Here is a 23,544-nt window from a genome sequence, read left to right on the forward strand (position 1 = left end):
ACTCTCATGGTCGAATTCTGTCAAGTTTCTGTCAATGTAAATTCAGTTTTTGTCGTTTGTTAATACATTAAGATTCGTCGGTTATGGTGTTAAGCCAAATTTTAACTTTGTCCCATAATCTGCGTTGCCATTGTTTCCCCAGTATTTTTCCAGTTCGAGTCTCGATTCATTGTTGATCCCTTTATGAAACATCACTGACTGTATATAACACATAAGTATTATCGCCGGTATTCAGAAAAGGTTCCGGTTCCCTCTTTATTTCTGTAATTCAGCTGGTTTATTATTCATTCCAAGCTCATTGCTGTTTCCAAAGTGGCTTTAACTCTTCTTACACCATTATGGTGAGTTATACCACATTTCCACTCAATTCATTGGTGGTGGGGCTTCATTATTCGGCTGTTCTCTAGCCAGAACCCCGCAATGTTGTCTTTTACGTAACCGAACGAGGAGGGACAGGTATAATACAGGAGGTGAAAGTTATGAAGATGTGAAAAACAACTTCATAACTTTTCCCTCCTGTTTTTGCCTGTTTATTCGCTCTCCGGTATGACTGGTTATTTGCTTCTGGAAAATTTCTTACTTTTTTTAATGGCGAGGTAACTTGGCTAAACTTTTTCTTCCTTTCTAACTTGATTATTCTGACCTTCCCTACCTCTCTCTCTCTCTCTCTCTCTCTCTCTCTCTCTCTCTCTCTCTCTCTCTCTCTTAAACACACATATGTATGTGAGGTGTGTGTGTGTATGTATGTATATTATACACATACGCATATATATATATATGTGTGTATCACAAAATAGCCACGCAGCTCCACTGTGCATATATATTTATATTACCCGAATTAGACTTCAGTAAGACGGGATGGTCTAGTGTCCACATTCTTTAATTTACCAAGTACAAGCTCTCGAAGACGTAGTCTTCTTCTTCAGATACCGATGCATCAGTACTAGAAAAAGAAGACTGTATGCCTTCGGTAGCTTGTACTTGGTAAATTAAAAAATCTGGAATCTAAACCATCCCGTCTTATGTATGTATGTATGTATATACATACATACATACATACATACATACATACATACATACATACATACATACATACATACATACACTGTATGTATGAATTGTATTAGGCTTCAATAAGACGGGATGGTTTAGATTCCAGATTTTTTAATTTACCAAGTACAAGCTTCCGAAGGCATACAGTCTTCTTTTTCTAGTACTGATGCATCGGTATCTAAAGACGAAGACTACGTCTTCGAAAGCTTGTACTTGGTAAATTAAAGAATGTGGACACTAAACCATCCCGTCTTATTGAAGCCTAATTCAGTAATATGAATATATATACACAGTGGAGCTGCGTGGCTATTTTGTGATACACACACACACACACACACACACACACACACATATATATATATATATATATATATATATATATATATATATATATATATATATATATATATATATATATATATAAAACATTTATATATAAATATTATATGTATATAATATTTATATATTTATATATGTATATATTTATTTATATATACATATGTGTGTTTTGTGTGTAATATAAATGTGTATATATATACACTATATATATATGTGTGTGTATTATATATATACATATATGATATATATTTATATTTATATATTGTGTGTACGTAAGTGTGAATAGAAACTATACGTAATATTTACACATGTTAACGGGAAAAGAGCAGCCATTGGCAATAACTAATAATTACAGGAAAGGAAAATGTAACAGGAATGTTTAGAAAAAACATACACTAATTCAAAATTAGAACATTAAAAATCTTCGTCTAAAGGAAGCGAATTTTCAAATTGGATTTCCGTTGACTCCGCTCTTCTGAGCTGAGTCTTTCCAACAGAACGTGCTGCTTAAAATCTTTAAAATCAAATGATGTGCGGGAAGTGAAAATACGGTCTCATATCCTCGACTGTGAAGGCTTTGCCAGAAAGCTCCCAGTTCAAGTTGACCTCCGAGTGCCCCCGGGAACTGGGTCGATGGCACCTCAAAGGGCTGCTGCCCACCTGAGTTGCACTGCAAGGACAACGTGTCAATAAATGACATGCACCAGAGCAAAGGTCATCGGGGAGTTGTTCTTTATGGCTTACAAAGGGGTCACGGTTGTTGGGGGAAACTCCTCGAAAACCGAAAATAATCTTTATTCGTGTTTAACAGCATTTTCAATCTGTTCACATCCAGATCTTATCTAGTGAATCATTTGCCTCATTCTTAAATAATTAAGGATAAAATCTAGTTCTCTATGAAAAGGAAATCAGCTACTACTTAACGATTAAGCGCTCTGTAATAAAGTGCGAGGATCATTTTGTTTATAAATAGACGGGTATGTCTACGGAAGTTCGTTCCCAATCCTGTAAAAGTTTGTTCCTAAAAATACCAAGATCTGAAGTAAAGCCTTCTTGTTAAATATATTGTGAGGTTTACATTAAGAAAACGAATATGACAATTAATTAACCATTCTTAAAACAAGTCTTAAAAAAACCTTTGAACGCTTTTAATGTAGACAAAATTCATTTGGAAAAGCAAATGCAAAAATCAGTAGACGAGACCTTAAGACTTCATTCTAGCTTTTACCCTCGTCGAGAGTGTGTGCAGAAGATGGGCAAGAGACTTGGAATCCCACCACTTACTATTTTTATCCATTTTCCTGCCTTCATAAAACCACAACACTTCACACTAACGACATGAACCCATCCTGAAATTTTACTCGAGCTTCATATACTTCATCATCATCAGTGTGGACTATCGTCCATTTCCATCCATTTTTTTTTTCCTTGCTTGTTCGCCTTACTTCCTTCTAATCAGGGTTAATTGGTGTGATTACCTTTTAGCTACATTTTCTCCCCTTTCACTCCAACCTGAAGACTCATCAATCTTAACTGGTGCTTTAAGCAAATGATCATAAATACCTCTAGCCACTCTTATTTTCACTATTATTCTATCAGTTCTGAAGTAGTCCAGTCCAACAAAATCCTCCCACCAGTTACTCTTTATTAAATATATATGTATATATATTTTCATTTTGAAACATTGTATTTCTAACAATTGAGCCCCTTCTTACTCACATTTCCAGAAGACACTCCATTCTTATTTACTCTAAGAACTTCATATCTGCCAACAATGGCCGCCCCTAACACAGCCACCTTTCATGTTTTCCAAACCCTGTAAGACAGATTTAAACTATCTGAAATCACTCTTTCAGTTTTATTCTTTTCCCAGTTCTGGCCTATACACACTCACTGTCAGTGTTTCCTCTCTCTCTGCACTCAGTCTTACCCATATAATCCTTCAGGTAACACACTGGGTACTCTCACTTGCCCCTGAAGTTTCACTCATACCACAAGCTCTACTCCCTCCCCAGCTCTACACCTTTAAGCTACTCCAAATACTCACGCCCTTTGTCCTTCACATTCCTGAACACATTGCCCTTTCACCTTATTCCCACCCAGTGCCAAAACATGCAGCCTCCTCTCCTTAAACAAATCAGCTGCCATATATTTCTTCTTTGCTGCCTCATATCCTTACACATTGAAACTCACAAGTTGCAGTGTCTTTTCAAGATCGTGTTTTTTTTTTTTTTTTTCAAACAAATATTTGTAAAGTATAATTTTCCCAGCTTCAAATCCATGTTCCACAAAGGCTCAGTTGCCTAACTATCAGATTCTACAAGTCAACAGGGGCACAGTTGGTCTAAAAGAACGTACTCATACTAATCTGTCTCTCCTGGAATTGAACGTAGCTTCCCTGTCAGGAGAATATATATATATATATATATATATATATATATATATATATATATATATATATATATATATATATATATATATATATATATATATATATATATATATATATATATATATATATATATATATAATTAATGTGAATCACGAAGTACGTGTAAGTTTGAAAGTTATGCTCTTATTAAATGTAAACCAGAAGTTATTTTTAATCATTTTAAGTAATCATGCTTTTGATAACAATAATAATAATGTTCACCTTCGCAATAACATGATCTTGACGTACCAAGCAGCAAAAATATCCTTGAACACAGAGCAGATAAAAAACAGAATGAAAGTTCTCATTATGAAACAGGACAGCTTCCCCTATCACAAAATAGCTCCATGCCCGAGACAGAGAGAATTGTTGCCATAAAAAGCAATTAAAAGTAAATGGGAGGAAGCCAGATTTCCTCATCACTCCACACCGAAAGGACAGGACGTTCAGCAGCAGCTTTAAGTAGAAATTTTCTCTCCCTATTTTCCCGCTCATCCTTGACACTGAAAAGAAGTTTTACACTCCCCCTCCAAGGTCTTGTCACATCGAGAATCTCTCTCTCTCTCTCTCTCTCTCTCTCTCTCTCTCCTCATGCAGTGCAATGTAGGCATTACTTAAGGTTCTTTGCAGCGTCCCTTCGGCCCCTAGCTGCAACCTCTATCATTCCTTTTACTGTACCTCCGTTCATATTCTCTTTCTTCCATCTTACTTTCCACCCTCTCCTAGCAAATTGATTCATAGTGCAACTGCGAGGTTTTCCTCCTATTACACGACTCAAACTTTTTCATTGTCAATTTCCGTTGCAGAGCTGAATGGCCATAGTTGCTCCAGCGCTTGGCATGTATACCTAAAATTTATAAATCTCTCTCTCTCTCTCTCTCTCTCTCTCTCTCTCTCTCTCTCTCTCTCTCTCTCTCTCTCTCTCTCTCTCTCTCTCTCTCTCCTATGTTTGTGTAGTGAGATACATATTTCATGGTCGTTAATACTATAGGTTTTGCGAATCGTTTTAGAAATTTGATTTCCTCGTTTATTTGAAGATTCTGATTTGAATAGTAAACAATTTTGGATGACGTCTTTCCGTTACTATTACATTTTTCATTGTGAGTAAAAGATTTAGATGTATGCAGATGTAATTTCCCATTTTAAAAAATACAGATGAAAATGTAACGAGATATCTTCATTTGAAAACTTGACATTTTTAAGCCAGTTTTCGTTTCTTTTTATTCGGGCTGGAGCAACAGATGGTTTCACATCCAGATTTCTTTAATTAAAGGATTAATAACAATCTGCGTCATGCCTGTTAGGTAGTGCCTTTCTTATGTTTCTGTCCCAGATACCGTATGATTAGTTATGCAAAAGGGGGATCTTTCCTGAACAGTGACCCCCCCCCCTCCCCCAAGGGTTTTTGGGGGTCGTTATCTAGGACTAATATTTCTTGGGGGTCATTATCTTTATGATATTTGCAGTCTTTTGTTTATGTTTTTACGGTCATCCCCAATGGGCTTGTACTAAACACGCCGCAAAGGTGGATACGTACCAGGTTTAAAACCCTTGTGGGCCACTATCTAGGAAAGATCCAAAATGATGTTCTGTGTTTACATTTTGCATAATATTATGGTCATTGTCTTATATCACGGAACCTAGTGCACTTGACCTTATTTACTATAGTGTTTTTTTTTTTTTCTTTCAAAGACTTGAAACTGACACTCGTCTTACTCAGACCTGATGGACACAAGGAAAAGTTGAAGAGCCTCCTTTCGAATGGGAAATTCAGGGAAGTAGAAAGAAAAGAAGTTTTGACGGAGTTAGGAGGAGGGAAACCGTCGCTTCTTGCTTTTGTGTTGTTTATTATCGTCATTTTTTATGTCGTCATATCCTCTTGTGCACCGCTGACTGTAATACAGACTTCTGTTGATCAAGCAAACTGCCTGAAGATATATCATGCACTAGGAGTGGACCGGATCTCTGTTTAGATTGGCCACCGCGAGTCAGCAGAAGCCAAACGTGAAATATTGAACTATCCTGAGATGTCAATGGACCGAGGCATGTATGTGTCAACTCAGGTCATATGGAGACAGGGGAGGTGGGGGGATCGTGTATTGTGACGCTTGAAAGAGAATCATCCTGACCTGTGAAATTCTTCGTGTTAATTTTCGTTTTTCTTTTTCAGGTTTTTGTTTTAATCATCCGTATTTTAATGGCACTCACCTATATATTGGAGTGCAGTTTCATTGTAAAACTAGTATAACCAGGGAGAAAGCCTTAGATGGAGCAACATAATTGATTTTTGTGTTTTCATTCAAAGCTTTACCCGTGAAAAATAAGAGGAGACAGAGGAAATTATAATAGTACTATCATCAAATGGTAGTTATCAAGTGTGCATTGGTGTTCAGTGTAAAGACTGTGCCCAGAACTGTGTTTATATATATATATATATATATATATATTATATATATATATATATATATATATATATATATATATATATATATATATGTATGTATATGTGTGTGTGTGTGTGTGTGTGTGTGTATATGAAATGTGTCTGTGTTTTTGTCTGTGTGTGTGTTTGTTTACAAATTGTATTTTGAAATTATAAAAAGAACTCATGTATAACTAAGGTCTCGTGAATATTAGCAAACGTATTTGGATGAAGGAAAGAGAAAGAAAAGCGTTTTGCCAGGTCCGAGCACCAAGCAAATTATATGACGGGTCTAAATTTAAAAAGAGAACATTCTGACCCCTCGGCGACTCGCGATCGCAAGCAAGCAAATAAAAGAACGAAGTAGGAGAGGGAGGAGAGAGTTTCACCAGACCCGAATTTGTTACGTTCCAAGGCTGGAATTGTTTCAGACATTTCTTAAACAAATCAGTGACCTGAAACAACCGACCTTTGAATTAACGGTATTAATGTCCCCAGAAGATCAGGATGAAAGGCTTCCCCTTATCAGCAATGGGAATAAGTTTCAGTGCCATCAAGGTCCAGTGAATAGGTCGGCGAGATAAAGCCCCAGAGAATTTAAGGGAACCGTGTGGTTATTGGCAATGATGTTCCTGGCGGAGGGCTTCTGGAGGAGAATTCAAGGAGAGTTAGTTGGGTGTGGATGTTGCAAACGCAATTCATTTCTTCTGTGAATGAAAGAAAAACAGCGAAAATAAATCTATAGGAAGAAATGATACAGAAAAAAAACAAAGTAATCATGAAAAATAAGAATGAATAATAATGTCTGAATACAATGACAATAATTCATTACCTAAAAATATACTCGTACGTATTTTGACCAAAACGAAAAACCACCAACAAAAAATGCGCCGAAGTTCCTTCGGCGGAATCGAGTTTTCTGTACAGCCGCTACAGCGTATAATCAAGGCAACCGAAAATAGATCTTTCTTTCGATGGCCTCAGTATAATGCTTTATGAGCCTCGGTCCATGAAGCTTTAACCACTGCCAGTTGGTGGCACATCCTATATCGTTGCCAGAAGCTCGATTATGGCTAATTTTAACCTTAGATAAAATATATACTAATGAGGCTAGAGAGCTGCAATTTGGTATGTTTAATGATTGGAGGGTGGATGATCAACATAACAATTTGCAGTCCTCTAGCCTCCAGAGTTTTTAAGATCTGAGGGGGACAGAAAAAGTGCGGATGGACAGAAAAAGCCTGCACGATAGTTTTCTTTCACAGAAAACTAAAAACACGTTAATTGCGTTAATACTATTAGAATGAATGAAAAGAGGGTTGAATGTATAATGAAACGAAACTCGAGTTCGAATCGGGAACTTATGTTGAATCGTCCATTAAGATCTTTTGTGGAAGCCCCAAGTTTTCGGGTGAATAAAGCTGAGCGGAACAAAAGCAAATTTCCCTCCTGCCTCTAAAAAGCTTTTAAGCCAACTGACATTCTCTAAATAAGAGGGGAAAAAGCAGACCGGCAGGACAAAATACGGCGGAAGGGTGTAAGGGGAAGCGAGATTGAATCTGACGTAAGGGGAAATAGAGAGAGAGAGAGAGAGAGAGAGAGAGAGAGAGAGAGAGAGAGAGAGAGAGAGAGAGAACAAATAAAAACAATTCGATGGAGTTGTGGGATTAACGAGGATTTTGTCAAGAATTTTGAAAATTAGAATGTGGATTTAAATCAAATACTTGAAACTAGGGGACTCTGAAAATGGTCAGACAGAGATGCTAGTGGTTAACATGATATATTTTGTAGGAAACAGAGAGGTTGTGATAACTTGCGGTAACTGAATACTTCACGGTGTTTTTTGAGATTGTATGTATGTCACTTATGTATATGTATGTTCATCATGATGTCACTTAATGTATATGTATGTTTATCATGAAGTCACTTATGTATATGTATGTTTATCATGAATTTTCATATGTGATATGTATAATTCACACACGTGTAGACTACCCCAAGTAGGGGACTTCTTTTCCAAGAGGGGTGAGGGAAGAGAGTTATTATGGGCGGAGAGAGGCGACCAGGGGAAGCGAAAGAGGTCATATGATTATTAAGGGCTCCTTCGGCCGCAAAAATTGCAATAAATCTCGAGTGGAAGAGGAAGAGAGGACTGACTAGCTATACATCAAGTAGGAGAGGACATCGTTAGACTCAGTTTCATTTTTTCCTTTATTTTCAGTCATTGGTTAGTGTTTTTTTTTCCGTTTTTATCACGTTTTCATGTATGTCATTTTCCACTTAATTTTTTATTAGTCCGTTGTTTACTTATTTTCTTTTTTGCCTTTTTTCTTGTAAAATTCTTTTAATATGCAAGTCTGCTGGAAGTTGATATCCTCATTGTGATCGTGTTACTTTGACATGAATGCTTTGAAAATTAATATTCATTAAACACTCCCTCCGTGACTGAAAAGTTCATCTGGTAAGTTTGTATAACATTAGGTGGAGTCCTATGGCTTTTAATTTATTTAGTAAATCAAATTGTATAATCATGATCTTTGTGATGTAAATGTTTTCAAATCTTATAGATGGTTCGTCATTGATTGTGTCAGTGACAGATTTTGAATCACATATCTCTTTGCACTTGAATGATTTCAAAATAAGAGTGAACGCCGTGTTTGTATGGGGTCGACGCATTACTGATGAGCATTCTGTATAATCATAGATGATGTAAATGTTTTCAGCATATAGTTCGTCATTGATTGTGCAGTGACAGCTATAAACTTATATCGGATGTATGATGATTTCGAACGCTATAATATATATATATATATATATATATATATATATATATATATATATATATATATATATATATATATATATATATATATATATATATATATATATATATATATATATATATATATATATATATATATAGTGTGTGTATGTATATGTATATATATATATGTATGCGTGTATGTGTTATATATGAAAAACCGAAACATATACACACAGTGGGAATATATATCAGGAAAATTTATTCTTTTTCCTAATTCACTTCCTCCTGGCGGGCCATTTGGATTCTGAGGAAGCCATTAGCTCGTACAACGATCCATCTCTCTCTCTCTCTCTCTCTCTCTCTCTCTCTCTCTCTCTCTCTCTCTCTCTCTCTCTCTCTCGTTGGATGCGCTTCATCTGTCGTCATCGTTTCACTCAGGGGTGTGGGGCCGGGAATGATGAAGCCTAAAATCCTCAGTCGTTCTCCGAGAAAAGCCTTTCGTCTGATTTGTGTTCCCCCTAATTTCATGAGGCCTTTCCTCTCGACCCCCGTTTTGATATTCTCTTTCCCTCTCTCGGTGGGCTCTGCTCTGGCATCATTCCCCCTTCTTTGCAAGGACCCCCCAATTCTCTCTCTCTCTCTCTCTCTCTCTCTCTCTCTCTCTCTCTCTCTCTCTCTCTCTCTCTCTCTGTCGGATACTGCCCCAACCACCGTTTCCTTACAGAGCGACTGCTCAGTTATGATTGCTTTTCTCTCTCTCTCTCTCTCTCTCTCTCTCTCTCTCTCTCTCTCTCTCTCTCTCTCTCTCTCTCTCTCTCTCTCTCTCTGGTGTGTGCGTTAACGAACAATTTTATTAATCTCTTTTCCAGCAAAAACTCCGCGTCTGTTTCCGAGGTCCTCATTTCATATTAAAATGGCCTGCCCTTAAATTCTTTGTAATAGAAACGATTTTTTAATCTAATGTGAATGAATAAGGTATTTTATCGCTTCATTATCCTGAGACCGATCACCCTTTTGTTCAAGGCTGGAAATGAGATTGAAAGGGAAGCTATAATGGTCTCCCGTGGATCAAAGGATCTTATAATAGCGTGGGATGATTAGCAACGTTAGATTAGGTTGGCCGAATAAGGCTGATTGGTATGGGGACGGACTTGCTTGTATATGGTTCTCTGGATGTTCAGACAATGGCAGTTGTTCCAAGTGAATTTATCGGGAATTCTTTCTGTCTTATTAACGTTGGACTGTAGGCATTACGTACTTAAGGGTCTGTGCAGCGTCCCTTCGGCCCCTAGCTGCAACCTCTTTCACTCCTTTTACTGTACCTCCGTTCATATCTTCTCTCTTCCATCTGACTTTGCACCCTCTCAAACAATTGTTTTATAGTGCAACTGCGAGGTTTTCTTCCTGTTACACCTTTCAAATCTTCTTACTGTCAGTTTCCCTTTCAGCGCTGAATGACCTAATAGGTCCCAGCGCTTGGCCTCTGGCCTAAATTCCATATTCTATTCTATTCTTATTAACGTTGGGTTTTTAATATTTCAGAGCCGGAGCAGCTGGCCGAGTCTTGGCCGCAGGACCAAATGGTTTTGGCTCGCAGTGACATGGATGTGACGTCATCGTCGGAGCCTGTGATTGGCGGGTCCGACACGATGGCGTCACTTGAATCGATGGCGTCATCTTGCGAAAATCTGATTGGAGGGTCAGCCATAATGCATCACACACCTGTGAAGTCACGTGATATTGGCGTTGACATGGAAGCTATCAGACTTTCCCGCCAAGATAACCCCTACTTGCAGGTAAGTCAGTCTCTCTCTCTCTCTCTCTCTCTCTCTCTCTCTCTCTCTCTCTCTCTCTCTCTCTTTATTATTATTATTATTATTATTATTATTATTATTATTATTATTAACAACTACCGCTACTTAAAAAAAAAATTGGCATACTTTCTCAGAACACTTCAATGTCAGGGCAATGAACTCCACGCTCTGCTTTCATGAGATTTCAATGTTACGACTAACTTGTATGCCCTCGTCGAAGTCTGACGACCTACGAAGAAGTGGATCCGTCCTGTTTATAAATTCGATTACTGAACTCCTTACCAGGTGATCGATGAGATTTTATGTTATTATGGACTCAGAAGAATGCACCACCGTCCTCCATCCTTTTCTAATGCGTAATGACAGCACAGCTGCGTTCATTCTTAACCGTTGAAAATTTGTTTTGTGGAATTGTAGTCTGAAATTTTTAGGACTTTATTTTCGTTCGGAAATAATTTCTATACGATATAGAATTTCAGAGCAATTGTGAAGAAATATATGATTAATCCACTCAAAGATGTGGCACAAGATACTCTCTCTCTCTCTCTCTCTCTCTCTCTCTCTCTCTCTCTCTCTCTCTCTCTCTCTCTCTCTCTCTCACACACACACACACACACACACACACACACACACGATCTTAGAGTTATTTAAATTAATGAGTATTTCTTAGATCAGATGCAGAATTTATGGTATGAATTAGATTATTAGTTCACGTCTTATATGTCTGACAGCCTCTTTCAGTATTTACCCAGAACTGTTACGGAAACATACACCAATATTAAGTGAGACTCATAAGGGAAAAATAAGCGAGACGCATCCGAAGGATGAGTATATTCCAAAATTCGGCCATTTGGTAATGAATGCGAGGGCATGCCTCTTTCATAAGGTCAATCGATTTCTTTTCTCCAAATAACTTTTTTGTAAGTCAGTTTTTTTTCAAGTTATAGTTGACAAAATGAGCTTGACACTTAGAGATATGATGTTCTCTTTGCTAGTTTCAAAAATTTGGACCAAAGGGAATTTATTGTCGTACAAAAATGCGAAGAGTAACTCTTCCTTCCGACATTGGAAGGGAATGACCTTGTCCAGGTGTGCGGCCTAACCAGATACGACCACCTGTCGAGGTTGATTATTATTAGACCCTCTACCTGGCCAGGGGTTGTTGTTTGACGCCCCCTCCCCCTTCCCTCCCCCCGTTAATCCCTCCTACCCCAACAGCCCATGACACTTGATTCTCCTTCTCATGATAAAATGTCAACACCTTTTTATGACACCTTCAAAGGTTTGTTGTTGCGTTTTGATTTAGCGAGGCTCAAAGACGGGTTTGTTCCTCTTCCTCGACTGAAAGAAGCGTCTTTCAGTATGTTTTCTTTTGGGGAATTAGAATACCTGCATTTATATGCATGAGTATTTCGTTTGATTGCAATCTTATTGCGCATATTCTCACCCTACTGCAAGGTCTCATACGGATATTTATAGCCGTGGATGGGATGTTAAATCAATGTGACATAAATTTGTATGTGCGCATTTTAAGATTTCTACTCATGCGTAATCGTGTGCACATGTAAAGGTTTCTCCCTCACACACGCTTTCATACGTGTATTTTTAAACACTTCAGCTTGTGTAGACGCGTGAGTATTTAAAGATCCATGCACCGTCATTACCCAGCTGACTGCTGTCAGCCACATGCAAGAGTCAAGTGAAATGAAGACAAAGAACAGTGGTTCTAAGGTTTAGGGAATTAACCTGGTTTCCCGGAGCAACGTCGATGCTCTCCCGGGAGGTCCCAGCCACCTCAGTGTTTAGCGCGTCCACCTGACAACTGAACTGCTCCGGCAGTTAGTACTTGGGAGTACCCTACTCGAGGTGGATTGCGCGCCAATTTCTTCCTTCTCTGGAGGGCTTTTATTATTATAAGTAGTGGTTTTATTTATAATATCAGAAAATGACTGATTAAATGTAAGATTAATATGATAAGTATTGTTAGAATGTGACTCGCAAGATATGTCAATAGTTTTTGCGTATGTGTGCGTTTTTCAGTGGTAGGAGGTGATGCGGGAAATTACTGGATATTTTGGGTGTTTGCCAGTGAAGGTCATCGTGCCATGTAGCGAATTGGGGAACATATGCTGAAATTGCCGTTTAAGTCATCAGTAAATATACAATGGTCCGATGTGGCACAGAAAAGAAAATTAATATTTGATGTAGATTTGTTCAAAATAAAAAAAAATTATGAAATGTGAAACAGAAAAATCCCCTTGAAATAACCTCGCCAAATAACTATTTTTAATGTTAGCGATGAATTTAAATGAGGCCGTCCAGTGCTTATTACAGAAAAATAGTGGAAGCGTCTCTTTTTCAAACTGGAACAAAATAGCGTGATACTAAAAGCTTTTCCAACAAACGGACCCCGTTTAGGTGCCAATACCAGGAGTAGTCCGTTTTTCTTTCACTTGATATTTCATAGTGAGTTTAAAATGATTAAATAGAAATCACATTTCCAGGCAGAATATTAATATTTGTAAATATGTGATTGCGAATAACGAGATCGACTCATCTTCAAGGTTAATGTGATTGTTAAGTTTCGTGAGTAATAAATGTCATTAAAGATAAGTAGCGGAATGGAGTGATTTACCTTACGAGGTACCAGAAGCCCTCGTGATAAAAATATCGGTATTCCATAAAATAGTGGCGTACTACTTTTGGTTAAGTGTGTGGGAGGCATTTGTCGTCTAAGCGTGCTCGCCCTCATTTTGTGGTTGCGAGAAGCGTAGAGTGTAAATTGATCACTTTGAATTTCGTGATTTTTAAAATTTTTTATAAGTAGGAAAAGTTCCAACTGTGTCATGATGACGAACAGAGACTCGTTCGTTTCTTATAAAGAATTCAAGAGTTAATCTCAAATTCAGACTATTGTTGTTTAACATAAAATCGAAGGACTTAAACTTGAGTTGTTATGAAATAAAATCTTGAAAAACACGAAGACATCTGCAAACAATGAATAGAAATATCATCGTGAAGAAAGATATATACGACATATCTGAAGGAACATTGTATCTAATAGTAAACGTTATGTGATATAAAGGATCAAGAAAATGTGATATAAAGGATCATTTCTTGAAAATTAATATATTTGTAAGCCAATCACAAGATGAGGAACTTCGTGCTTAGGGAATGTGATAGCAGGTCGAGTAGGAGGAAACTTAAAGCAATCAAGGTAAGACAGTTACGAGAGAGAGAGAGAGAGAGAGAGAGAGAGAGAGAGAGAGAGAGAGAGAGAGAGAGAGAGAGAAAAAAATTAATCACTCTGTCAGCCAATGTGTCCGATAATGAGTGAGTTCACTCCGCTCAGCCCTGTAAAGAAAATTAATTAGGTATATATAATAAAGTACGATAAAACTGATTCATTTACTGATAAGAATTCAGTTGAATTTATACATTTTGTATTTCATGTTGGTATTCCTTTTGCGACCTAAAATAGGAGCGTAAGGCAGTGCTGTGGTGATGGTATAAAACAGTGAATGACTTCCATGGAATCAAAGTTTATAGCTGTCGATAACTGGAAAGTATAGCGCATAGCATTAGTGACCTATTGCTCTCGTTAACTGAAAGAGAACTTTTGCTGAAGTACAAACACTTTCATTAATCATAACTGACGATTAGCAGTAGCCCGAGCAAGGCTTTCGGGAGCGCTGGTGAAGACACGAATCGTGTTTACGCTTCATTTCATATCGATTTCTCACCTTTTGAAGACAGGAGCGAAAAGACCCTTCCGGACCCTTTGACCCTTTTGTTGATTTCTAGGAACCCGGTCATCACTCAAACCGTAAACCTTTGGCTGTGTAGTTTTGCCCCTCAGTCACGACGGTTGAACTATTTAAGAGGTGTGCTGAGCCGCGGTGGTTGGACCACCAGAGCTCAGTTTGATTGGTTCAACCAGGAACAGATTTTTAATTTCAGATTTCTACGCCATTTACGCCCACATCAATACAAACGGCACCATGGCTGAAAACGTGAGATATATGCAGGAACAGATTGTGGTTTTTCTGTGAGTTTGTGAAATAGAGCCTTTTATCAGGCTCCATGTCAGTACAAACCGGACTGAAAGCTTTATGCTGTATATTATATATATATACAGGTAGTTTTGCCCATAAAGTGAACTTTAGTTGTGTTGTCCTTGACGCAAGTATGATAGCTTCTGTTCTTTTGTGTTTGAACTATTTAAGAGGTGTGCTGAGCCGCGGTGGTTGGACCATACACAAGAAAGAAGCTCAACTGCACCCAAGGAATTACCTGGGCAGTTTTGATTGGTTCAATCAGGAACGGATTTTTAATTTCAGGTGTATGGATCCGTTGTGTTAGCACCAGCGCTCTGAACTGCGTACAATAGAATATATTAAAAGTGCTGAAACTGCAACCGGAAGTTGAGGTACCTGACATCAATACTGACGTGACTATGAAACGACACTTCATTTTTAGGCTGAAAACGTAGTGGAGGTATATGCATGGAGGTATCGTCATGATTGTGGTTTTTCTGTGAGTTTGTGAAATAGTAAACATAACTTGCTCTTTATCAGAGATGCAACATGATCAGTACATAATATAGTGTATATATTATATAATTATATATAAATACTGTATGTATGTATATTATATATATATATATATATATATATATATATATATATATATATATATATATATATATATATATATATATATATATAGATGCAACATGATCAGTATATATATATTGTGAATTATATATAAATACTGTATATATATATATATATATATATATATATATATATATATATATATGTATATAATATATATATATATAATATATATATAATTATATATATATAAATATATATATATATATAATTATTTATAGTATATATACTGTATATTATATATGTACATGTGTATATATATACATATACATACATACCATTTACCGTCAAGATGTGGTGCTTCTGGTGATACTTTAGATATGTGGGATGCGATTGCTAGCCTTGAGCCTTAACTCACGGATGGTTACCGGGGTTTATGTCTTTTATGTGCTGAGTCTTGCATTCTATACTGGACACTAGACCAGACCTTACCTTGATGATTAGAAGACAATTGTCTGTGTGTGTGTATGTATACGTGTGTATGTATGTGTATGTATGTGTACGCATGCATAAATATATAGGAGGACACCTTTAGACCCAGTTTTATTTATATTGCTTTGTTTTCAGTCTGTTGGTTCTATGTTTTTTATTTTTTACCAGACGTCTTCAGATTTGTCATTTTTCATATATCCTAAGCTCTTTATTAGTTTGTTGTTTACTTATTTTCATATTGATATCTAGTACTCAGGATATGAGGAAAGTCGTTCGTGTTCTCTCTCTCTCTCTCTCTCTCTCTCTCTCTCTCTCTCTCTCTCTCTCTCTCTCTCTCTCTCTCTCTCTCTCTCTCTCGGGAGCCTGAATTTGTGGTACATTTTAAAAGCAGAGTTCTCCAAACAGTTAACAAACTAAAAGAAAATTGTATAATAATGAATTCAATTCAATTCACTTGAATTGGGATTTATGCTTATCATATCTCATGTTAGAATTTTTGTCGTGTTTTTAGAAATGGATGGCATTTACGTGTAAATGTGGTTTGAAACTGTAAATGTGGTTTGAAGCAGTTACGTAATCTTCAGAAGAGGCAAGGATCGCAAAGGAATTCTTCTCAAATTCCTCCTTTGCTCGCACATCCGCCATTACAACGATGAGCACCAGGTCGATGACCCGACAGAGCCTCCGGTACATCAAGAAAGAAAAGGGCTTCAAGGTTGTACTTAACGTTACCTGACATTGCCCTTTTTATTCAGGCTGTGTAAAATCAGCGATTTTTTTGTATTTTCCTGTTCCAGCGTTGCCTATTTAGTCTATTTTGCGAGGAAATCTTACGTCAAAAAACTTATTGAAATATCACCGACCCGTTTTAGCTTAAAAATATGGATATTCCCTGAAGGTTATATCATACGTAGATTGGAACGGAGAGGAATCAGAACCTTGAGTATTTTGTGTTGATGGCGAATAATATCTAGAATTCTAGATGAACTGATATCTTGCCAGTGGGTTGTCATGATCACTAGTAGATATATACGTTTCCTCTTAGAAGCAAAGAACAAGATTTGTAAAGTCGTTGCATAATATTTTCTGGTTGCATGAAATTTATGGCTAATGGAATGCCCCTTGAAAGAATATGATCGTGTTGATTGACCTTGGGAGATAGGAGGTACTGCAGCGTCGCGAGAGTTCACTTTTATTTCATGCATGTACCGAGTCATTGGCCAACGCCCAATCGTTAAGACGATAATAATGCAGTATACGCTTCTAATTATCTTCGTATTTTATGCACGCTTCACATGGCAATCATCCTTGCTTCAGCGGTGAAGGGGGAACTGTACCAGCGATCGTTGCTTTTGTTTCTCTTCGGAATAGATATTTTTGTTAAACGGAAATTTGTGGAGTAATGATACATACACGTGCACACATTATACCGTAGTATGTATCTGTATAGATATATATATATGTGTGTGTATATATATACATATATATATATATACATACTGTATATGCGTGTGTTTGTAAATGTGTATGCATATATATATATATATATATATATATATATATATATATATATATATATATATATATATATATATATATATATATATACTGTATATATTGTGTGTGTGAGAAACGCACAGAGAGAGAGAGAGAGTGAATTTTATATGTATGTCTCTTCATGCGTTGGTCGTAACAAGTACCTTCCTCTTTTCCAGTCCTTGAAAGTTTAAAGGAGCAGACGAAACTAAGGATAAAATATTTCAGACCAGCAGTTAGTTCCTTATAGGCATTTGATCTTCATGTGCTCCTGTATTACGTCAGGCGGTATGGGAGCTTTATGTAATATATTATTTTTATTATTGTTGATTTTATAGATGAAAAAAGTTAAGGTTTTTGCAGTTGAAGGCCCAGATGATAGCAAGAAGGGCAGTTATGAATTTAAAACAGGATTTTGAGATTTTCGCTCAAAGGAGATGAGGAAATTATGCAAAATGAAGACACGATTAACGGATAAATCAGAGTTTCACGTAAGTACAATGAGATAGAGGATATCAGTGATATTACGATGCAACAGCGTAATATGTTTTTTAAGGCGACAGAAAGAGAATCAGTAAAGGAGATGGAATATCCTCTCTCTCTCTCTCTCTCTCTCTCTCTCTCTCTCTCTCTCTCTCTCTCTCTCTCTCTCTCTCTCTCAAAACATTATTGACCGCCATTTGGTATTTAGGTCATGTTATTACGATTCAAGTGCGCTTCTCATTTACCGTTCTCGTTTTCTGCTGCATGATTCGTTTTTCCTCTGTATTCCAGAATTTGTTTCGACATTTTTCCGGTTTTCAGTCTGCTTCACTTTCCCATATTTGCTCTTCATCTCATCGACACAGGGTTGCTCTGTATCTCTGTACAGACGTTCGTCGTATTTTGTAGGTGACTGAAAACAGGACAGGTGGATATGGTTTGTGTGTGTATATGTAGTTTACTTTATACATACACGTTTTTTATCAGTTTTATATTAAGGATACCTTGTACACTGTGTATTTATAATGATCATGCACATTACCCATAACACTGTTTCTAACGTCATTCAGAAGTGAAAATAGTGTAAGTATGGTATAAATATGTATGAATAATCAAAATCGGATAGTTTTATGACGGGGTTCCGGAAAAAAATGGTAAAATTGTAATTTTTCACAATATTGCTGTGTGAGCCGGATTTCCTGAAAGCATGACATTAAAATGGCAATTTTTTTTAATGTCGATATTATCGAAATAAAATACATTCATCCAAAGCAGTTGAACTCAATAGCTATCATGCAAAATACTGGAGAAAATAAACCTCCTAAACTTGACCGATTCTCATCTAGTATGTTGTGTCATACTTGGGTATGAAGAAGGGCGCTGAATTAACAGCCCTGTCCAAAAATACAGCTGAGAATCGGTAGGATAACACATTGTGGAGCCACCCTTCGTAAGAGGACAAGCTTTTAGTTGAATAGGGCCAACCACATAACCATCGGAAATGAGAATACGAGGAAGAGGACCGAGAAATCGAGGTCACTAGGGGAACGTTAAATGCCTCCACCTGTTATTTATGACGTTACTTTTAGCTGGAGACCAAAGTTGGCCAAACAAAAGAAGTTGAAGTAAATTCGTCTTCTCTTCTTTTCCAGTCCGAACTGGAATTATAGTATCATCTTCGACCCCATTTTGGAGATCGTTGAAAGCAGCTGTGCATTTTCGTGTATCTGAGTAAACTACATGATTTCTACCAAAATTTAATAACAATCTCTCTCTCTCTCTCTCTCTCTCTCTCTCTCTCTCTCTCTCTCTCTCTCTCTCTCTCTCTCTCTCTCTCTTAGGGAATTTTTATCCCATTACTTATTGCAATACGGTAAATGCTTCTGCTAAAATCCCAGACGAACGGTAAGGAGCCCCGTTTGCACCTTTACGTATTCATCATTCCAGTCAATGAAAGGAAGTGTTCTCTTAATATATGATGAAGACTGGGACACGATAGCGAATATTGCATGCTTACATTAGAGGATGTGGAGCAGCTTAACTGTTAACCATGTATTGATCATCCGCGTGCTGGCATCGGGCTAACTCACGGCGTTATATCGATTGCTGCGTGTTTTGTATACATCCCAACATATATTTTAATTTGGAGTTTTCAGAATGGTGTACTGATATTGCTCCGGCTTTTAGAATGCCAAATTGTTTTTATTTAGGAGTCTGTGCTCATTTTAGACGTTATAATTTGTGCAAGGTCGTGAGGGAAAGAAAGAGAATGGTGTGGGAGGCCGGTAACTATTATTATTATCGTTGAATTGCTGGGACCTGTTGCTACTACTTTGCTCGATCGAAGACCTCGAGTTCTTATTTTATTCCTGCAATCTTTATTATTGCATAACCGAAGCATTAATCAATCTGAACTCCCGTTTTTTCTTTAATTTCTCTTACCTGGTCGTAGATTCTTAAATGCTTCCCTAAAGGTCCTTTGGGCCGTCCATGTTTTGTCAGTGATTCTAGTTTTGCTCTGCATGTTTGATTGCAGTCAGAATCGCCAGATGTTTGGGACCCCATCAAAGTTGACAGTCGATGCCCATCGAAGCCAAACTGTTGAGCTGTAAAAATCTGCAGCAAACATATGACGTTAGAATCAAGGTTACCGTACACGACGTCAAATCGTGGTGAATGAATGATTGGTTCTTTCTAGCTTTACTGCTCATGGTATGCACTCAACTTGATTGCCTAAGCAGTATCAAGTGGTTGCTGCTGTCTGTCTTCCAAACCAGCAATCATCGAGCTGAAGACTTTGGCGGGCGCATCTGCTCAAGATCAATGCAGACCAGTCGTTGCTATGGGCTACATAGTCCGTCTTTATGTAGAAGCCCCTCTGAGTAGAAAGATGCATCAGGATAGCTCCAGGGTAGGGTATTATGTTGTTTCTACCACGACAGATTTAGTGTTCTCTTCTGCTCTCCAAATGCCTCCATAACTGCACCATTTTTGGTGGCTAAGGTCTCATACCTTGACTAAATGTTCTTCCGCAAGAAGGTGAAGCAGCAATCGATTTTTTAAGCAAGAGAGGGTTACTGGTCGTGGATGACTTTGGCAGTACAGTATAACCTCATTCCGTATATTACCTGTATATATATATATATATATATATATATATATATATATATATATATATATATATATATATATATATATACATATATATATCTCAAAAAAGCATTTTATCCACGGCTAAATGAGCAGTGAAAAATACAAAAGCTTTCTCTAAAGTACATCTTCTTCAAAGAACTCTTTCTATTCACGGTTAAGCGAAGAAAACATTACGAACGGAAGTATTCAAGACAAAACAGACAATCATTTATGAATATTGTACTTTGCGTGTGGATAAATATATTGCATCTATGTATGTATGTGTATATATATATATATATATATATATATATATATATATATATATATATATATATATATATATATATATATATATATATATATATATATATATATATATATATATATATATATATATACACATACATACATAGATGCAATATATTTATCCACACACAAAGTACAATATTTATAAATGACTATCTGTTTTGGCTTGAATACTTCCGTTCGTAATGTTTTCTTCTTCTTAACCGTGAATAGAAAGAGTTCTTTGAAGAAGATGTACTTTAGAGAAAGCTTTTGTATTTTTCACTGCTCATTTAGCCGTGGATAAAATGCTTTTGAGATTGTCAAAGTCGGGTGGCTCAGACGAGATCAAAGAGAGCGCCTTTTATGGAGTGAAAAATATTTGCGCATCTGATGTCGAAGTTTTCGCTCTCTGGCATTCGCTTTATGTCTGTGATTCCTTGACTGCACCTCTCACATCCGTGTTAACCACAGTGTTCTAATATCGACGCTTGTGCAATTGTATATAACAGACGTGTGACGTCACTAAAATGTTCTTTTACTGTTATTGTGAATTGAGTAAAAGGTTAGTTTGCATTTTACTTCATTACGATTTCATTGTATCTGTCACTTTTAAGCATGGTTGAAAAGTACTTCTTTTTATTTTCTTTCATTATTTTTTGTATTGGTTTTATTTTTTTGCATCGCGTTTTGTCTTTTTCTTATGCACACGTTTAGTGTCATTTGCCTTTATTTAATCATCACAGTTCCAATTTATCCATCAAAGACATTTGTTCATCGGCTTATCTCGGATTGCATAGCAGCCTCAGGTCGCTCTCTCCTACTTCTGATGTATGACCCGTTGTTGGAACATATCTAACTTGGCCTTAGGTCTCTTGGGTCGACGAGTGTCTCGATCCCTTCCCTGGCTTCCAAAGCTCCAAAATGAGAAGTCACGGGTCGAGCGCAAGTTTGTTTTTGCATGGTGGAAGTTTGATTTTTAATATCTCTCTCTCTCTCTCTCTCTCTCTCTCTCTCTCTCTCTCTCTCTCTCTCTCTCTCTCTCTCTCTCTCTCTCTCTCTCTCGATTCTCAAGCAAGATAGCGTGAGCTTAAGGAATGTGGATGTGGAGATAAAGAAGTGATAAAAAGGATAAAATAGGAAGAGAAGAGTGGTAGAAAAGATAGCATTGGTAAAGAAAAGTGGTGAAAAAGATAACATAGGTAAAGAAAATTGGTAAAAAAAAGATAACATAGGTAAAAAAAAAAATGGTGGTAAAAAGATAACATAGGTGAACGGATGGATCAGAGTATGGTAATTTGAGATGGTGACACCAGTTGGTGAGAAGTGTATAGTTCCGAAGTGTTAGAAGGTGGGAGGAGATGCTGGTGTATATATATATATATATATATATATATATATATATATATATATATATATATATATATATGTGTGTGTGTATGTATGTATGTATGTACATATATATCGTCTCTAACGCCGTGTAACACAAAGGGCCTCTGTCACACACGTCTTTCATGTGGTCCATCTTCCGTAGATCTCTACTTTACTTCTGCTTCCCTTCTCATAGTTCTCATCCAGGTCGGTGTGGGTCATCCAATTCTTCTGGTGCCCACAGAACAACAGGTGGCACTTCCATATAGTATTTCCCCGTGGGTTGTGCGAAAGACATGTCCATGCTGTCTCTGTATCCCTTTTATTGTTATTCCTTTGGCTAGTTCTAGGGCCAGTTCACATTGCTAGAACTAGCCAAAAAAAAAAAGTGCTCTTTATGCGCACAGAAGTGAATAATCACATAGAACTGATTGGTCTCTTGGTAGCACTAGAACAAGATTTTATAATATTGTCTCAAGAAAGATCTTGGAATCTGCATTGGTACAGCTAACAAATGGCTTTGGTTTATTCAGTACCTGACAGCTGTTCCTGACCAGAAAATTAAGTTCAAGTGCACCAACCTTTGTATGCACTAAAATGATTTTATATCATTATAAAATGTTTCTGTTTTAAATGTGTGTAACAATCTACGGTGTAGGACTAAAACTGAGCCAGATAAGTGTTTGGTTATATTTGCGAAACTGCTTTTATTTAATGACATATCTTGTAGCATTTCTCTGTATATCTTATGTTCATTCGTTACTTCTTTGTTTTTCATTGTTTATCTCATGGCTTATTTTCTTATTTCCAAATAATATTCATACGGCATTCATTGTGATTGCATGTTAGGATATTTTAAGCTGAACGTCATATAGCCTTACCAGATGTATAAGATTTATGATTTTGTTTTATTTGCTTGCTCTTGCAATGCTGACTGTCTGAAAATCACTGTATGACTTGAAGGGAAATAGGCTAAGAGCGAAGAATGATCCCACTCAGTACATCACACTGGGAGTATAAACAAAGCCTTGTGAAGGCCACCAGCTTTGGATTCCTTTTTGATTGCGTGTGTAATGCTCGTGTTCGTGATCTGTCATGCGCCGTTTACTATCCGACATAGTTTACGTGTCGTAGCCTTACACCTGAGGTGCGTTTAGTCGTTCAGCGTCCTTAGCACGCTCTCTGGGCTGGTGTTGCCGAGTGGAGTGGCCGAGCTGCTGCCTCCGCTCTGCCAGTGTTGTCGCAGCTTTGACGTGACCTTTAAGGAATCGTATCACGGCTTTTATTTCTTTTTTTCTACTTGT

At 37.1% G+C, this 23,544-nt stretch overlaps 1 protein-coding gene across 4 annotated transcripts in view; it reads left to right on the plus strand.

Annotated features, from left to right (window-relative positions):
- LOC136852518 (uncharacterized) overlaps positions 1 to 23,544 on the plus strand; it is a 178,168-nt gene that overhangs the window by 137,290 nt on the left and 17,334 nt on the right. For all 4 annotated transcript variants that reach the window (XM_067127216.1, XM_067127215.1, XM_067127213.1 and 1 more), the window contains one exon: positions 10,552 to 10,805. In XM_067127216.1, the coding sequence (XP_066983317.1) occupies positions 10,552 to 10,805 (254 nt within the window). The remainder of the gene's footprint in view (positions 1 to 10,551; positions 10,806 to 23,544) is intronic.

Source organism: Macrobrachium rosenbergii, chromosome 25 (genome assembly GCF_040412425.1).
Source record: "Macrobrachium rosenbergii isolate ZJJX-2024 chromosome 25, ASM4041242v1, whole genome shotgun sequence".
NCBI classification, from domain to species: domain Eukaryota; kingdom Metazoa; phylum Arthropoda; class Malacostraca; order Decapoda; family Palaemonidae; genus Macrobrachium; species Macrobrachium rosenbergii.